The sequence below is a fragment of the Martes martes genome (assembly GCF_963455335.1).
Source record: "Martes martes genome assembly, chromosome: 7".
Classification (NCBI taxonomy): Eukaryota; Metazoa; Chordata; class Mammalia; order Carnivora; family Mustelidae; genus Martes; species Martes martes.
This window is the reverse complement of record NC_137894.1, coordinates 104,004,992-104,020,336: the sequence shown is the minus strand read 5'-3', so window position 1 is coordinate 104,020,336 and position 15,345 is coordinate 104,004,992. Positions and strand designations below refer to the sequence as shown.

The following is a 15,345-nucleotide window of genomic DNA, read 5'->3' as shown; positions in this document are numbered from 1 at the left end:
ATATAGTACCATAGTATTCTGACTGGACTGTGGGTACGTTGAAATGTTTTTCAATCACGATCATCCTCCAGGTATTCCTGTTCATTCATGTCTGCCTCAAATTGCTGGTAAATACATAAAATAGTTACTTGCTAATCATTTCAACACACGATCATTTCTTGCCTCCCTTATTGTGTCAGGGTGGGCATTATACATACGTATCCTAGCCATATTTTTCATATGTGTACAGGAAACATCCCATCTGAGACCACCTTGGGAATGTGTAAGAGTTGACTAATATGCTGTAGTGGAGACTGTTTTGTGTTTTGTTCAAAAGCTGAGTCCAACATGAATGATTCTGAGTCAGTCCAATGTTATACAGTGTATTCTCAGCCATGACATGTGATCAGTGCAATAAAAAGTGAACCGAAGTTAAAGTAGTGTCTTATGGCAAAATGAATCATAAAACAAATCCAAGCATCTGCAGGAAATTCTAGTTGATGCATAAATATACCAAGAAATTTGGTAAAGGTTAAGTAGACTAATACCCACTAGTAAATTGGCTTATGAGTGGATTTCATTTGGTACCAATCTAAAGTTGCACTTAAGAGAACACTAATTTAAATTAGCCTATATGTTTCCATTACCAAAGTGATTTTTATGTTTTGTCATATTTGAAGCCAAAAGTATTACTCTGCTTTGATAAATTAATGGTTTTCTGAATTACATCTTATTTTTAAGCTATTGCATCATTTAACTAACATACCATTTAACTTACAGGCCTCTGTTGACACTACAGCCAGTAATCATTAGGTCTTTAAAGGTACAAAGACAAAAAAATAACAGTGCTACCTTTAAAGTTGAAATGTTGAAACATCTGTAAGACTCAAAATACACAATCCACTGTAGTTAAAGGAACATGAAAAAATAAGCTTGTTTCATCATAAGGCAAGAAAAGCAACCAAAAATTCAGAAATTTTATTCATTTAATGCTCCCATCCATATACAAACTTTGCTATTTTTATGTAATCAAGCCTAACATGGTTATTTACTGTGTGCATTTAGGAAAGACAATTAAGTACGTGCTCACCTGGCAAATAAGGGGAATTTTGTGCAACAGCATCTCAAATACCTGAGGAGGGAGTGTGTGTTTGAAAACCTTCAGAAGTTCCTGTGGTTGTCCACACACTAAAAGGGCAGTGCTGAGATGTTCAACCCCCAACTGACACTCTCCTGAAACAGATGGAAAAGGTTCAAAGCAAAATATTAACGTTCTTCCAAATAAACATTCCACAGATTACCAAGAAAGCACCAAGTGTTAAAATGGAAAAAAAAAAAAGTGTCAAACTATGGGTTACATATCCTAAAAAGAGTAAAGATTATAAATGGGGAAAATGTTGAGCTGCCTATTAGATTCACTGTGATCAAGCTGCAAGATGAATAATGTTGTGACCCAAATTACTATTAAAAAGTGCACTCTTACGGAACTAGAGGGTATCATGCTTAGTGAAATAAGTCAATTGGAGAAAGACAACTATCACAAGATCTCCCTGATATGAGGAAGTGGAGATGCAACATGGGGGGTTAGAGGGGTAGGAGAAGAATAAATGAAACAAGATGGGATCGGGAGGGAGACAAACCATAAGTGACTCTTAATCTCACAAAACAAACTGAGGGTTGCTAGGGGGAGGGGGGTCGGGAGAGGGGAGTGGGGTTATGGACATTGGGGAGGATATATGCTATGGTGATTGCTGTGAAGTGTGTAAACCTGGCGATTCACAGACCTGTACCCCTGGAGATAAAAATACATCACATGTTTATAAAAAATAATAATAAATAAAAAATTAAAAATAAAAAAATAAAAGTGCACTCTTGATTTAGAAATGTTTGTATTCTACAATGTGTGTTTGCAAGACCAGGGGTGTTTTTTAAAGGTTGTCTTCTGTTACTGATAGGAGATAGATTACCTTTTTTTTTTTTTTTAAAGATTTTATTTATTTATTTGACAGAGATCACAAGTAGGCAGAGAGGCAGGCAGAGAGAGAGGGGGGAAGCAGGCTCCCTGTTGAGCAGAGAGCCCGATGCGGGGCTCAGATCCCAGGACCCTGGGACCGTGACCTGAGCTGAAGGCAGAGGCTTTAACTCACTGAGCCACCCAGGTGCCCCGGAGGTAGGTTACCTTTAACTCTACCTGTGTGATTGATGAAATATGAAGGAAACACCTGATGTTCTTGCTAAATGAGACTTTTTAAAAAATAGATTTTGTTATCAAAGAGTTTGAAACAGGGTTTGGTGTAACACAAATTACATAGCTAGGGGAAGATAGACTTATGAACTTTGATTTCTAAGCAGTTTTAAGATGAATTTTAGGATAATTGGCTATAAAGAATGAAAATTTAAATAGTATGGAAATTAATCATAGAATTTCTGTCTAAATAATAACATGGAATCACTTAGTCTTGCTGCTTCATTCCAGGAAACAGATGCAAAGATCAGTGACATGATTTAAATTTTCAAAACTAATTAATGCCAATTAATAATTGAACCTAATTTTCTGAACCTTGAGACCACAGTGTGCTGCCACTCTTCAGGTGTTACATAATTTCCTATTGATTGGTTCAAATACGTGGTCATCTGAAGGGAAAAGTGCATGATGGACAGAAAATACTGCTTCCCAAATTTGTATTAAGTTTAAACTGAAAAACCATCAGAAGGACATTTCTTAGATGAAATACTATACAAGTGTTTTCCTAATAGGTTTATTTTATTAAAAATTTATTTATTTTAGAGAGAGACTGCAAGCCAGGGGGTAGAGGGCAGAGGGAGAGAGAAAATCTCAAGCAGACTCTCTGCTGAGCATAGAGCCTGATGCAGGGTTCCAGTTCACTATCCTGAGATCATGACCTGAGCTGAAACCAGAAGTCAGACACAACTGACTGAGTCACCCAGGTGGCCCTCAGGTGGCCCTAAAAGGTTTATTTTAAATTAGTAAAATTACAGTTTTATGGAGATGACACATTAGATCAAAATACTATTAAAGAAAGATAAAGATGGTGCCTCCTGTCGCGGCGCCTGGGTGGCTCAGTTGGTTAAGCGTCTGCCTTCAGCTCAGGTCATGATCTCAGCACCTTGGCACTGAGCCACACATCGGGCTCCTTGCTCAGTGGGGGGTCTGCTTCATCTTCTGACCCTCCCCACTGCTCATGTCCTCCCATTCTCTCTCTCTCAAATAAATAAAAAAATATAGTGCCTCCTCTCAAGTTGATAGAGCTAATGTAACACAAAAACAATAATCAATTTGATCAAGTAAGTCCACCAACCAAAATTCAATCAAATCAGCTAATTAGAAATTTCAATCAAAATTATTGGCTATATGGTCCTATGGAGACATAACCACAATTGAGATGGCTATAGGACTATACTACTTGACAGCAAAGTAATGAAAATCGGGGATGTGGCAAAGAGGAGTGGAGAAAATTGAAAGGATTACAGAAAACTAGGTGAAAATTTATTGCATTAGAGCACTTGTTCTCAAACAGTGTATTGTAATAACCAAGAGAGTTTTAAAAATTACTGACACCTTTACTACCTTGTATAAAATCATTCCTGTTTATATCATTTAAGTAATTTCTAACTAATTTTGTCATTTTTAAGATATTTTAGCCTATTTATAAAACTTCCCCAAAGAAAAGATTAGTATTAAATAAAATACTAAAACTTCAAATTATAACGATTAATGTGCAATGACTACTCGTTTCTCAAAACCTTTATCATGGCATTAAGCATTAAGTATTAAGTTTCTCAAAACCTTTATCATGGCATTAAGCATTAAGCATCAAGTATTGCTATGAATTGTCCAGGATCCTGACTTTGTTTTTCATAAATTCTGGAGGATGCTGCCTCTTAAATGCAGGGTGAAAAAATCTTTTTAAAAAATACAAAAAAGCAAGAACAGCTACAGGCACTGTGATGAGAGGAAATCTGCAACACTTGAAAAAAGATACATAAATGGGTATCATGCTTATTTATCCAGCAACATGATTCATCCCTTACAAAAGAAGTCTGAAAACAAATTATTTTCCTTTCCAGGTTTAACACCAGAACAAAGACATGATTATTACATACAGCATTTACAAGATATTTATATTATTTATTATTTATATTTATAAATTTATTATTTACATTATTATTATTATGTTATTTATACCACCATTTTACCTAATGATATTGTGAAGCCTTCTCAAAACTATGTGGAATTAGGTGGGGATAAATTATAATTCAAAATACAGTTTATGGCCATTAAGTCCAAGATAGCTCCAAGGTAGCTCCTTCATTACTACATCAGACACAGTACAAGAATGGTCATTTATAATGATTTCATCATCAAAAATAAGTAATTATTGTGTTAAGAATACTCTAAGAATGCAGGAAAATTTTTATAAAACAGTTCAATTTTTTTTTAAAGTTTTAATTCATAAAACACTTAGTCACTTGGAAAAGTCATTTACTTAGAATTTTACCTGAAAATAAATGAAGTGTTACTGCATTTGGCTTTGCTTCTCCATGTGCCCATTCCCAAGAAAGAAACCTGAATGCTATGTATATAATATGGTGAGATGAAAAGTATGATCAAGTGAAAAAAATCTCTTTAAAGCAAGTTGGTTAACACATCTAGGTTGGTTAGTTTGTTTGCTTTTTCCTTTGAGAGAGAGAGTGGGGGGTGAGTAGGGGCAGAGGGAGAGAGAGAATTTTAAGCAGGCTCCACACTCAGCTAGGAGCCAGACATGGGGCTCAATCTCACAACACTGAGATCATACCTGAGCCGAAATCAAGAGTCAGAAGGCTTAACTGAGTGAGCCTCCCAGGTACTCCCAAGTTTTTTGACATACTAATACCAATCAAATATTTTTTTAACATATATTATCATAAGTAACTGCTTACAAAAGAGTATTTACATTCTCACCTCTGGATAACCAAAGTTGTCCCATTCGTATCTCTTGCAAAAAAAGTTCTTGCAATTTTTCATTCTTTGCTGGATCCCACAACTAAAAGATAAACAAAATATTTAACAATGAATAATGCATGTAAGGTATAAGGTTATTCATCAAAATTATTTAATTTTTATTTAAAAAGCATATCTTGAACCTAATCTCTAAATCCAAGGTATTATAAACACAGTTGTTCTTTATAATATTTAAAACTTCGTAAGATGGAATTATAATTTCAGACAATTAAAAAAAATCCATGGCATATTGAATTAAGTTGAGATGCTTGTAATAGCTCTCATCTGTATTTTACCCAACTTCCTAAGTACACACCCAAGAAATCCCTGTGTAATTAACTACAACATACCTAGTTTTGTAGGTTGCAAAATTGTTTTCTTGCCTAGGGTATTAACAGTGTTGGCTGATTTGGCAAAGGGCATGGCGAAGGGTTGGCAGGGCAGTTGGTGGTGTTCAGAAGCATGCTGTGGTTTGCTTCAACCTGGTTCAGGAAGGTGACCAGAGTCACAGGATGCTGTCATCATTGGTACCATGCCCAGGGCTGGTCTTTAAAGGTAGGTAGGTTGGACAATCCTTGACCCAAAATTTCAACTCCCTGGCCTGTCACTTCAGGTTCGGTCTGTTATAGCTGGAGGGTTTTTGTGTTTTGTGTTTGCTGTCCCCAAGAATTCTCTTTTTAAAAAGGGATGAGCCTTTTCCTAACTCCAACTGCTTCTTCTTTCCCTTCCTTTTGTAAGCGCACGATAAAAATTACACCTAGGCCGAACGTAAGCGGGGCGCGGGTGCGCAGAGAGGCAGTGGGAAATGCCTGCTCGGAGACCCCGAGACCCAGCGGGAGGTCACTCACTATAACGCCCCGTCTCGGCGTCGCTAAGCACCTCACCTGGGCGCCCGGTCCCTCAGCCTTCCGCTGCTGGGCTCTTCTTTCTGCAAACACAACGTGGCACCCGCCGCTCGGGAGCCATCCCGACGCCCGCGTGCGCCCCGCAGAGCCCTCGGCCCGTGGGCCCGCCCTCCGCCCACCCGGCCCGCCGCTGCCGCCGCGGTCTCACTCACTGTCCCGCAGGCGGCGCCTGAACGCGGGGTCGCCACGCCGCTTCCGGTCGAAGTAAACACAGTAGCCCAGGAAGGCGACGGCGCCGCAGGCCGCCAGAGCCGCCAGGAGGCCGAGGACGGTGCGGACGCTGGGCATCCGGCTGCGGACGTCTAGGGGCCGAGCGTTGGGCGCGGGCCGGCGAGCGCGGGGCGCCGGCCTGCCGGCCGGCAGGGGGCTTCGGCGCGGCGCCCATGCGAGCCTCGAGGCTTCCCGTGCGCCCGGCCGCAGGCGTGCGGAGCCGCGCGTCGACGCCCAGTCCCGCGGCCCGCCGAGCGAGGAGGAAACCGAGGGTCCGAGAGGGCATGTGGACGAGGTCTCACGGCAACCGAGTCGCAGAGCTCTGTTCGAACCAGGTCGGTCGCACTCCAAATTCTGAACCCTTTACCCAAACGCGCTCCTCTCCCTGTGCCCACGACACCCATCCGGGCAAATCCCAGGGTCAGGAATCTGGTTAGCGGGAACTGGGTCCTCCGTTGAGTCCGTTCCCTCTCCTGCCAACCGAAGTTGACTCATCACTTCACTTGGGTCTTCTCCTAGCTCGCAGCTCTGCCCACAGAGCACCTGAACACTGCTAGCCCGTGCTCCCCAACCTGGTCTGCCGTGTCGCCTGAGAAGAACCCACTCACCCGAAGTCCCCAACCACCGTAGCTCAATAGCGGGAGGAAAGAAGAATTTGGAAGCAGTAAATATTAGCCCCGGGGCGGGAGGAGTGAATTTGTTGGCTTGGGCCTGACAGCCAAAGGTCCCAGAGCAAAATCAACTCTGAGAGACCCATGATGCTTACTAGCCTGGATGCGTTTCTAATATTTGCCAATTTATTCAGACATAGCAGGAAGAATGGAGGTATGACTGACCTCAAATACAGAGTTTTGATTTTTCTTTCTTTTTTTTTTTAAGATTTTATTTATTTAATTGACAGGGCGGGAGAGGGAACACAAGCAGAGGGAGTGGGAGAGGAAGAAGCAGGCTTCCCGCCCAGCAGGGAACGCCATACGGGGCTGGATCCCAGGACCCCAGCATCATGACCCTACCGGAAGGCAGATGCTTAACGACTGAGCCACCGAGGCGCCCCGAGTTTTGATTTTTCTGCTGAGCCATAGAAAAGGCGTAAGCTAAGTAAGGACCTAAAGTACTAAATAATTTCTTTTTTTTATTAGGCTACTCAACTGGTCTTTACAATTTACTGATATTACTCGTGTGTGCTAACAAGGTGCTCATTACTGCTTGATTTCCGTTGGGGCCCAGAGCAGCCCCAGGCCCTCACAATTTAGGAGTTAACAGGTATAAGTTACATATCATTGTTTTCTTGAGTACTGTATGTCCCTTCCTCACTCAGTCTTCTATTTGGGAACTTGGTCTAGTGTCAAAACCCAATTGTAATCATGAACAGAAGAGAGGACAGCTTCAGCACATCCAGTGTCCCTGTGATCTGGGAGTGGTTTTTGGTTCAGAATCTTGGTAATGGGCTTAGCCCAGCTCCAAATGATCTTTTTCTAGGCTAGTTGCTCTTATCGTCTGATAAAACCACTCTACCAGACCTCCTTCCCACCCTCAACTTCTCTAAACTCATAGTTAATCCCTGAGGTACATGGAAAGGGTTGGGGCCAGGGAAACTGTGGGGACTAGCTGGGTGTTCAAGTACAGAGTAAATAGCGACCTATAAAGGTAGGAGAATTATTACAGCAGTTAGAAATAAACAGATTACTACAGTTGAAATTGTCACAGAGACCATATGGGCAAATAATTGAAAAAATTCAACCAAAATTTCTATGGTTAAGATAGATTTTTCTTAAATGTAGGCACCATTCTTGCTAATTGGGGCATCAGAATTCCTATAATGCTTTGGTCATTTTCCACACTGAGATAGCATTAATAATTGTCCCAAAATCATGGTCCCATGCTGGATGTTAGCTCTCTCTTCCAGACAGCTTTATTGAGGTATAATTGGTATACAATAAGTTGTATGTATTTAAAATGCACGGGTTGATACATTTTGACATGTATACCTCTATAAAACCATCGCCAAAATCAAGATGGTAACAATATCCACCATCCCAAAAGTTTCTTTGGGTCATACGGTATGAGTATGTTTAATTTTTCCAAAATGATTATAGATTTTGCATTCCCACCAACAGTATATGAGACTTCCAATTACTTCATATAGTCACCCACGCACATTTGGTTGGCAGCCTTAATTTTAGCATTTTAGTAGGCCTGTAATAGATTTTCGTTGTAGTTTTACCTTGCATTTCCCTAATGTCTAATGACATCCAACTCCTTTTTAAAAATATTTCTTTAGAGGGACACCTGGGTGGCTCAGTCAGTTAAGCCACTGCTTTCGGCTTAACTGAAGGTCATGATCCCAGGGTCCTGGGATCGAGTCCCGCATCCACTTCCTTGCTTGGCAGGGAGCCTGCTTCTCTCTCCGCCTCTGCCTGCCACTCTGCCTGCTGTGTGCGCTCTCTCTCTCTCTCTGACAAATAAATAAAAATCTTAAAATATATATATATATGTGTGTGTGTATATATATATATATATAGAGAGAGAGAGAGAGAAGTTTTAGATTTGCAGCAAAATGGAGTGGAAAGTACAAAGGGTTCCCATATATTCCCTGATCCAACACCAGCACACGCTACCCTAGCATGAACATCCCACACCAAAGTGCCACGTTTGTTGTAATTAATGAATCTACATTCACCCATCATTGTCACGCAAAGTTTATAGTTTAAACGAAAGTATGGCTTAATGTCCAAATGCATAATGTTTTGATAAATGTATAATATCATTATAGTAACATGCAGAATAGTTACACTGCCCTAAAAATCCTCTGTGTTCTACCTATCCATACTTCTTCCCCTTCCCTCCCCAACCAGTGGCAACCACTGATCTTTTTACTGTCTCTGTAGTTTTACCAATTCCAGAATGTCATATATTTGGAATCATACAATATGCAGCCTTTGACAGATTGATTTCTGTCACTTAGTAATATGCATTTAAAATTCCTTAATGTTGGGGTGCCTGGGTGGCTCAATGGTTAAGCCTCTGCCTTCGGCTCAGGTCATTATCTCAGAGTCCTGGGATCGAGCCCCGCATGGGACTCTCTGCTCAGCAGGGAGCCTGCTTCCTCCTCTCTCTCTGCCTGCCTCTCTGCCTACTTGTAATCTCTCTCTCTGTCAAGTAAATAAATAAATAAAATTCCTTCATGTCTTTTTGTGGCTAAATAGCTGATTTCCAAAAGTGGCCCCACAGAGCTTCCTAGTGATGCCAGCACGTTTCTTGGACTTCCCAGCCTCCAGAAATGTGAGAAATAAATGTTTGTTTATAAGCCACTGAATTTATGGTATTTTTGTAAGAGCAGCCTGACTGTCTCAAACAGTTCTTTATCAGATACGTCTTTTATAAATATTTCCTAGTTTGTGGCTTGTCTCCTCAGTCTCTTGATGTACACTGTTTACATCTGTTTATTGGCCATTCATATATCTTCTTTGATGAAGTCTATGTTCAAATCTGTAGTCTATTTCTTTTCATTGCAATTTTTAAATTGTTGAGTTTGAGAGTTCTTTATATACGCTCTGGATACAAGTACTTTTTCTGATATATGTTTTGCAAATACCTTCTCCCTAGGCTGTTTCTTATCTTTATTCTTTTAATAATGTCTTTTAAAGAGCCAGAGTTTTTCATTTTGGTGAGGTATAATTTATCAACTTGTTCCTTTATGGATTGTGCTTTTGATACTGTATCTAAGAAATCTTTGCAGGGTCACCTGCGTGGCTTAGTTGGTTAAGTGTCTGCTTTCAGTTCAGGTCATGATCCCAGGGTTCTGGACAGAGCCCCACGTTGGGCTCCCTGCTCTGCAAGGAGTCTGCTTTGCCCTCACCCTTTGCCCCTTCCCTTGCTTGTGCTTGCTCTCTGTCTCTCAAATAAGCAAAATCTTTAAAAAAAAAAAAAAATCTTTGCCTAACCCAATTAGGCATAACGTGACAAACATCTCCTATTTTTTTAATTAAGATTTTTATTTATTTGACAGTGAGAGAGACAGCCAGAGAGAGAACACAAGCAGGGGGAGTGGTAGAGGGAGAAGCAGGCTCCCCGTTGAGCAGGGAGCCTGAATCAGGGCTCCATCTCAGGACCCTGGGATCATGACCCAAGCCTAAGGCAGATGCTCAATGACTGAGCCACCCAGGCACCCCCTCCTATTTTCTTTTAAAGGTTTATGGTTTTAGGTTTTGTGATCATTTTTAATTTTTGTATATGGTATAAGGTATGGTTCCAAGTTCTTTTTTGTTGTTTTGCTAATGGTTGTCCAATTGTTCCAGCATCATTTCTTTAAGTCTTTCCTTTTTTTCATTAGAATTGTCTTTGTGCCTTTATCAAAAACCAATTATCCACATATGGGTGGGCTTATTTCAGGACTCTGTTCTGTTTTATTGATCAATTTGTACAAAATGCTGTTTTTATTGCTGTTAACTTCATAATAATTCTTGAAACTAGGTAGTTAGGCCTCCAATTTTGTTCTTATTCAGAGGTGTTTGGACTATTCTGGGTTCTTTGTCTTTCCATATGAATTTTATAATTAATTTCTCAATTTCCACCAAAAAAAAAAATCCCATTGGGATTTTATGATTGCATGAAATTTGAGGAGCAAAGAAAATCTTAATATTTTTATGATGCATGAACAAGATGTATCTCTTTATTTGCTTAGACTGTCTTTATTTGGTCTTAGCAATATTTTGTAAGTTTTCAGTGTTGGAGGTCTTTCCCATCCTTTGCCATATTTATCCCAACATATTTCATATTTTTGATGCAATTGTAAATGGCATTTTTTAAATTTCTCATTATGTATTGCTAGTACATAGAAATAGAGCTGATTTTTGTATGATCTTGAATCCTGCATTCTTTTTTTAAGATTTTATTTTTAAGTAATCTCTGTACCCGATATGGAACTTGAACTTACAACCCTGAGATCTAGACTTGCCTCTCAACAGACTGAGCCAGCCAGGTGAGGTGTCCTTGAATCCTGCATTCTTGGTAAACTCACCAGTTGAGATATCCATGATCTTTTGCTTTTTATTTTCTTTTGCCTGAATGTCTGGCTAGAACCTTCAATACAATGTTGAATAGAAGCAGTAAGAATGGATATCCCTGTCTTATTCTTAATCTTAGGGAATTCAGTCTTTCCTCATTAAGTATGGTGTTAACTGGAGGTTCTTCCTGCATCAGGTGGAGGAAATTTCCTTCTGTTGGCTGAGTTTTTTTCAAGAATGCATGTTGAATTTTGTCCGATGCCTTTTCTTTTTCAGTGTGTTAATATGGTGAATTACATTAATTTTTGAGTATTAAACCAACCCTGCTCTCCTGGGATAAACCCCACTTGACCCATGTTGTGTTTTCCTTTAATATGTTGTTGGATTTCAGTTGCTAAAATTTTGAGAATTTTTGCATAGATGTTCATGAATGATACTGGTTTGGTGTCAGAGCCCTACTGGCTTTATTGCATGGGTAAAAAGATTACCATCTCTTCAATTTTAGGAGGAGTTTAAGTAGAATTAGTATTTTTTCTTCCTTAAACATTTAGTAGTATTATGTCTTTACTTAAAAGTGAAGGTAGCTGGACCTGGAGTTTTCTTTGGGGGAAGGTTTATAACTTCCAATTCCATTTCTTTAATAGATACAAGGGTATTCGAGTTATATATTTTTTTCTTTAGTGAGCTTTGTTTCTGTGTCTTTTGGTGCATTTTCCCATTTCATCTAAGTTGAATTCAATGGAACAAAGATGTTGGTGACGTTCCCTTTTTATCCCTTTAATAGGTATACATACAATCTGTAGTGATATTACTTCTCTCATTCCTGATACTGGTAATTTGTGTCCTTTCTGTTAATCAGTCTTGCTAGAGGCTTGTCAATTTTATTGGATCTTCTGAAAGAACTAGATGGTTCTTTATTTTTGAAGACTCTGTCAGATTGAGTCCATTGTGCTGAAATCCTACTCCACTAGAACAGTACATATACTGAAAACACTCTATTGGTATTTGTTGAATGAACCAATTAATGAGAAAAAAAGAACCATTGAATTCTGCATATAAAGTCATTTTGATATTACCACTCTTTTAGATACCAGCCATTTCTTTATCTCTTACTTATGTCAGTACTTTAGTACTGATAAGATATCAGTGGCTAGATTAAATGCTTGAGGATATGACCCAAGTGAAGGCTAATAAAGGGAGGTGAGGTGCAGGCATTGAGGAGGGAGGGAATCTTGAGACAATAAGGAAAATAAATAGAGGCTGAAGACAGAGTCAGTCAAAGGAAGTGTAATAAAACCATAAGTCAGCAATCTTGGGAGACTAAACCAGCAACATGGGAGAAAAAGTATAAGTTCTGACAATAAGAAATGAAGGTCAGATAAAATATAATCCAAGAGTGATTACCTGAAGTCATTACAGTAAAAATTTCAACTTAATAGCATCAGTGTTTCAAAAGGGTATTTGAAAAATACTCAGATGTTAGAGGAAAAAGGGTACATAAATCGACTTAGGTAAATTATGAAAAACAGTGTTTCTATTTATACTCCCCACTTAAAGAATAATACATTGGGCTTATTATATCTACATTAGCAGGAAGATCTTAAGATTTCTGGTCAAAGGAACCACAAAAAGGTCATGACATACCTCAGTGGGAAAAAGCAGAAATCTCTCATTGCTTTCACCAGGCTAAAGAAAAACACTGACCTCAATAAACTTGAGTTCTAGTCTCTGTACTAGCTGACCACAGTGACCTCAGCTTTGCACGTTCCCTATGCTTTTTTTGTTTTAGATATTTTGGGGTTTTTTAATGTTCAAACTACACGCATTTAAAATGCACACTTTTATTAATTTATATTTAATACCCACATACACACACAGACATACAAAACCATCACCACAACCAAATTAACACATCCAGGGGCACCTGGGTGGCTCAGCTGGTTGAGCCACTGCCTTCGGCTCAGCTCATGATCCTGGAGTCCCGGGATCGACTTCAGCACTGGGCTCCCAGCTTGGCAGGAAGTTTGCTTCTCCAGCTGCTCTCTCTCTCTCCTCTCATGCTCTCTCTCTCTCATTCTCTCTCAAATAAATAAATAAAATCTCAAAAAAAAAAATTTAACACGTCCAAAACTGCCAGAATTTTACTTGGGTTCCTTTGAAATCTCTCACTCCTACCCCATCCCCCACATAGTCCTCACCAGGTTTCCAGGAAACTATTCATTTGCTTTCTGTCACTATACATTTTGACGTATTTCCTAGAACTTTATATAAATGGAATCATAAAGTGTGTGTACTTTGTCTTGCTTCTTTCACTCAGCCTAATTATTTTGAAATTCATCTGTTTTGTTGCCTGTATCATCAGTTTGTTCTTCTTATTACTGGGCTGTATTCCATTCTATGGATATGGAACAGCTTATCCATTCACCAGTTGATGGACATTCGGTTGTTTGAAGTTCTTGCTGCCTCTATGTGTGGAACATGCTTTCATTTCTCTTGCCTAAGAATCAATGGGTGGAATGAGTGGGTCATGTAAGTTTAACTTTTTAAGAAATTGCCAAATTTTTCCCAAAGTAATTATACCATTTTGTATTCTCACCAGTACAGTGTGAGAGTTTTAGTTCCTCCACATTCTCTCCAACACTTTCCTAGAGGACAATTTGACAATATCTATTGAGGTTAAAAATGCACATATACTTTGATCCAGTAATTCCACTTCTAGGAACTTAATCCTACACGTATTCTCACACATGTGTGAAAGGACATATGCATAAGGCTATTAGTTGTAGCATTATTTGTAATAAAAATTAGAATTAACTAAAATGCCCATCATTATGGGGCCAGATAAACTGTAGTACATTCATATAATAGAATACTATGTAGCTGCAAAAATAATCAGGAAGCATAGATGTTTTTGGAAGGATAACCCTAACCCTAACTTTGTTTTTTTCTGGGAAGGGGAAAGTAAGGCACAGATGTGGGAGATTGTCATGTACTCTTGTGTCCTTTCTCTTTTGAACCATATGGATGTATTAGCCACTCAAAAAATAGAGTTGAAACTTTTTAAATGTCTCTGAAATTAAAAGTCATTAAAAGCAGGATTTTAGAATCTAAACCTTTCACCTTAGATAAGAAAACTGACACTTAGAAAGGTCAGGTGCTTTGCCTTGTTCAAATAGTTAGCTCTTATAAAATGAGTGCTTATAAGTCTTATTAAGGAGAATCCCAGATCCATAAGTTCTCCTTGTAGTCATTTAAAATGATGTCTTCGTTAAAAAAGCAACCATTATTCTCAGGGAGCAGAAGCTTCTAAAAGACAGCACTAATGTAATGAAACAAATACTGGATTTGAAAGCCAGAAGAAATGGGCTGGCATCCTAATTCTAATTCTGCTACTTATTATTCCCTTGACCATTTGGAACTGGTTTCCTCATGTGTCAAAAGAGCTGGGGTGCCTGGGTGGCTCAGTTAAGTAGCTACCTTTAGCTCAGGTCATGATCCCAGGTTCCTAGGATCAAGCCCTCATGCTCAGCAAGAAGCCTGCTTCTCCTCCTCCCTCTGCCTGCTGTTCCCTTGCTTGTGCACACGCGCCCTCTCTGTCAAATAAATGGAATCATAACAAACAAAACAAAAGCGATGCTTTTCTCATAGGGTTGAGATAATATGCATGGACCGTGACTCACTGATAACAGTACTCCGTTCTATCAGTTATCTTCACCTTACTGTGCAATAGTTCATTAGCCATTTTTCCTTAATTATAAAATATGTCAAATATAGTAAAAGACTGAATAATATGATAAATACTCAGGTTATCAAATCTTAGTATTTTGTCATATTTATTTTACTTTTGGAGGAGGGAATAAACGCCCCTGTATACCCTCCCCTATTCCTTTCCCTGTTCTCCAGAGAAAGCCATTCCTGAATTTGGGTATTCATCATTCACACTCAGGTTTTTTATTGATGCCTACATTTTATTTTTATTTTTTAAAGATTTTATTTATTTATTTGACAGAGATCACAAGTAGGCAGAGAGGCAGGCAGAGAGAGAGGAGAAAGCAGTCTCTCCACGGAGCAGAGAACCCGATGCGGGGCTCAATCCCAGGACCCTGGGATCATGACCTGAGCCGAAGGCAGAGGCTTTAACCCACTGGGCCACCCAGGCGCCCCATTATGCCTACATTTTAAACAAAACCAATGTATTGTTTTGCATCCTTAAATTTTGTGGAGATGTATATATTGTTTGGCA

The 15,345-nt window shown here is 39.3% G+C and overlaps 1 protein-coding gene across 1 annotated transcript; it reads right to left on the bottom strand.

Moving 5' to 3' along the window:
- Positions 1-50: 50 nt before the first annotated feature.
- Positions 51-6,174, bottom strand: TOMM20L (translocase of outer mitochondrial membrane 20 like; the record flags this gene model as incomplete). The annotated part of the gene is made up of 5 exons (XM_080807335.1): positions 51-104; positions 1,070-1,212; positions 4,943-5,024; positions 5,866-5,909; positions 6,039-6,174. 5 exons carry the CDS (start codon positions 6,172-6,174, stop codon positions 51-53), a joined length of 459 nt encoding a protein of 152 aa, XP_080663461.1.
- Positions 6,175-15,345: the final 9,171 nt, after the last annotated feature.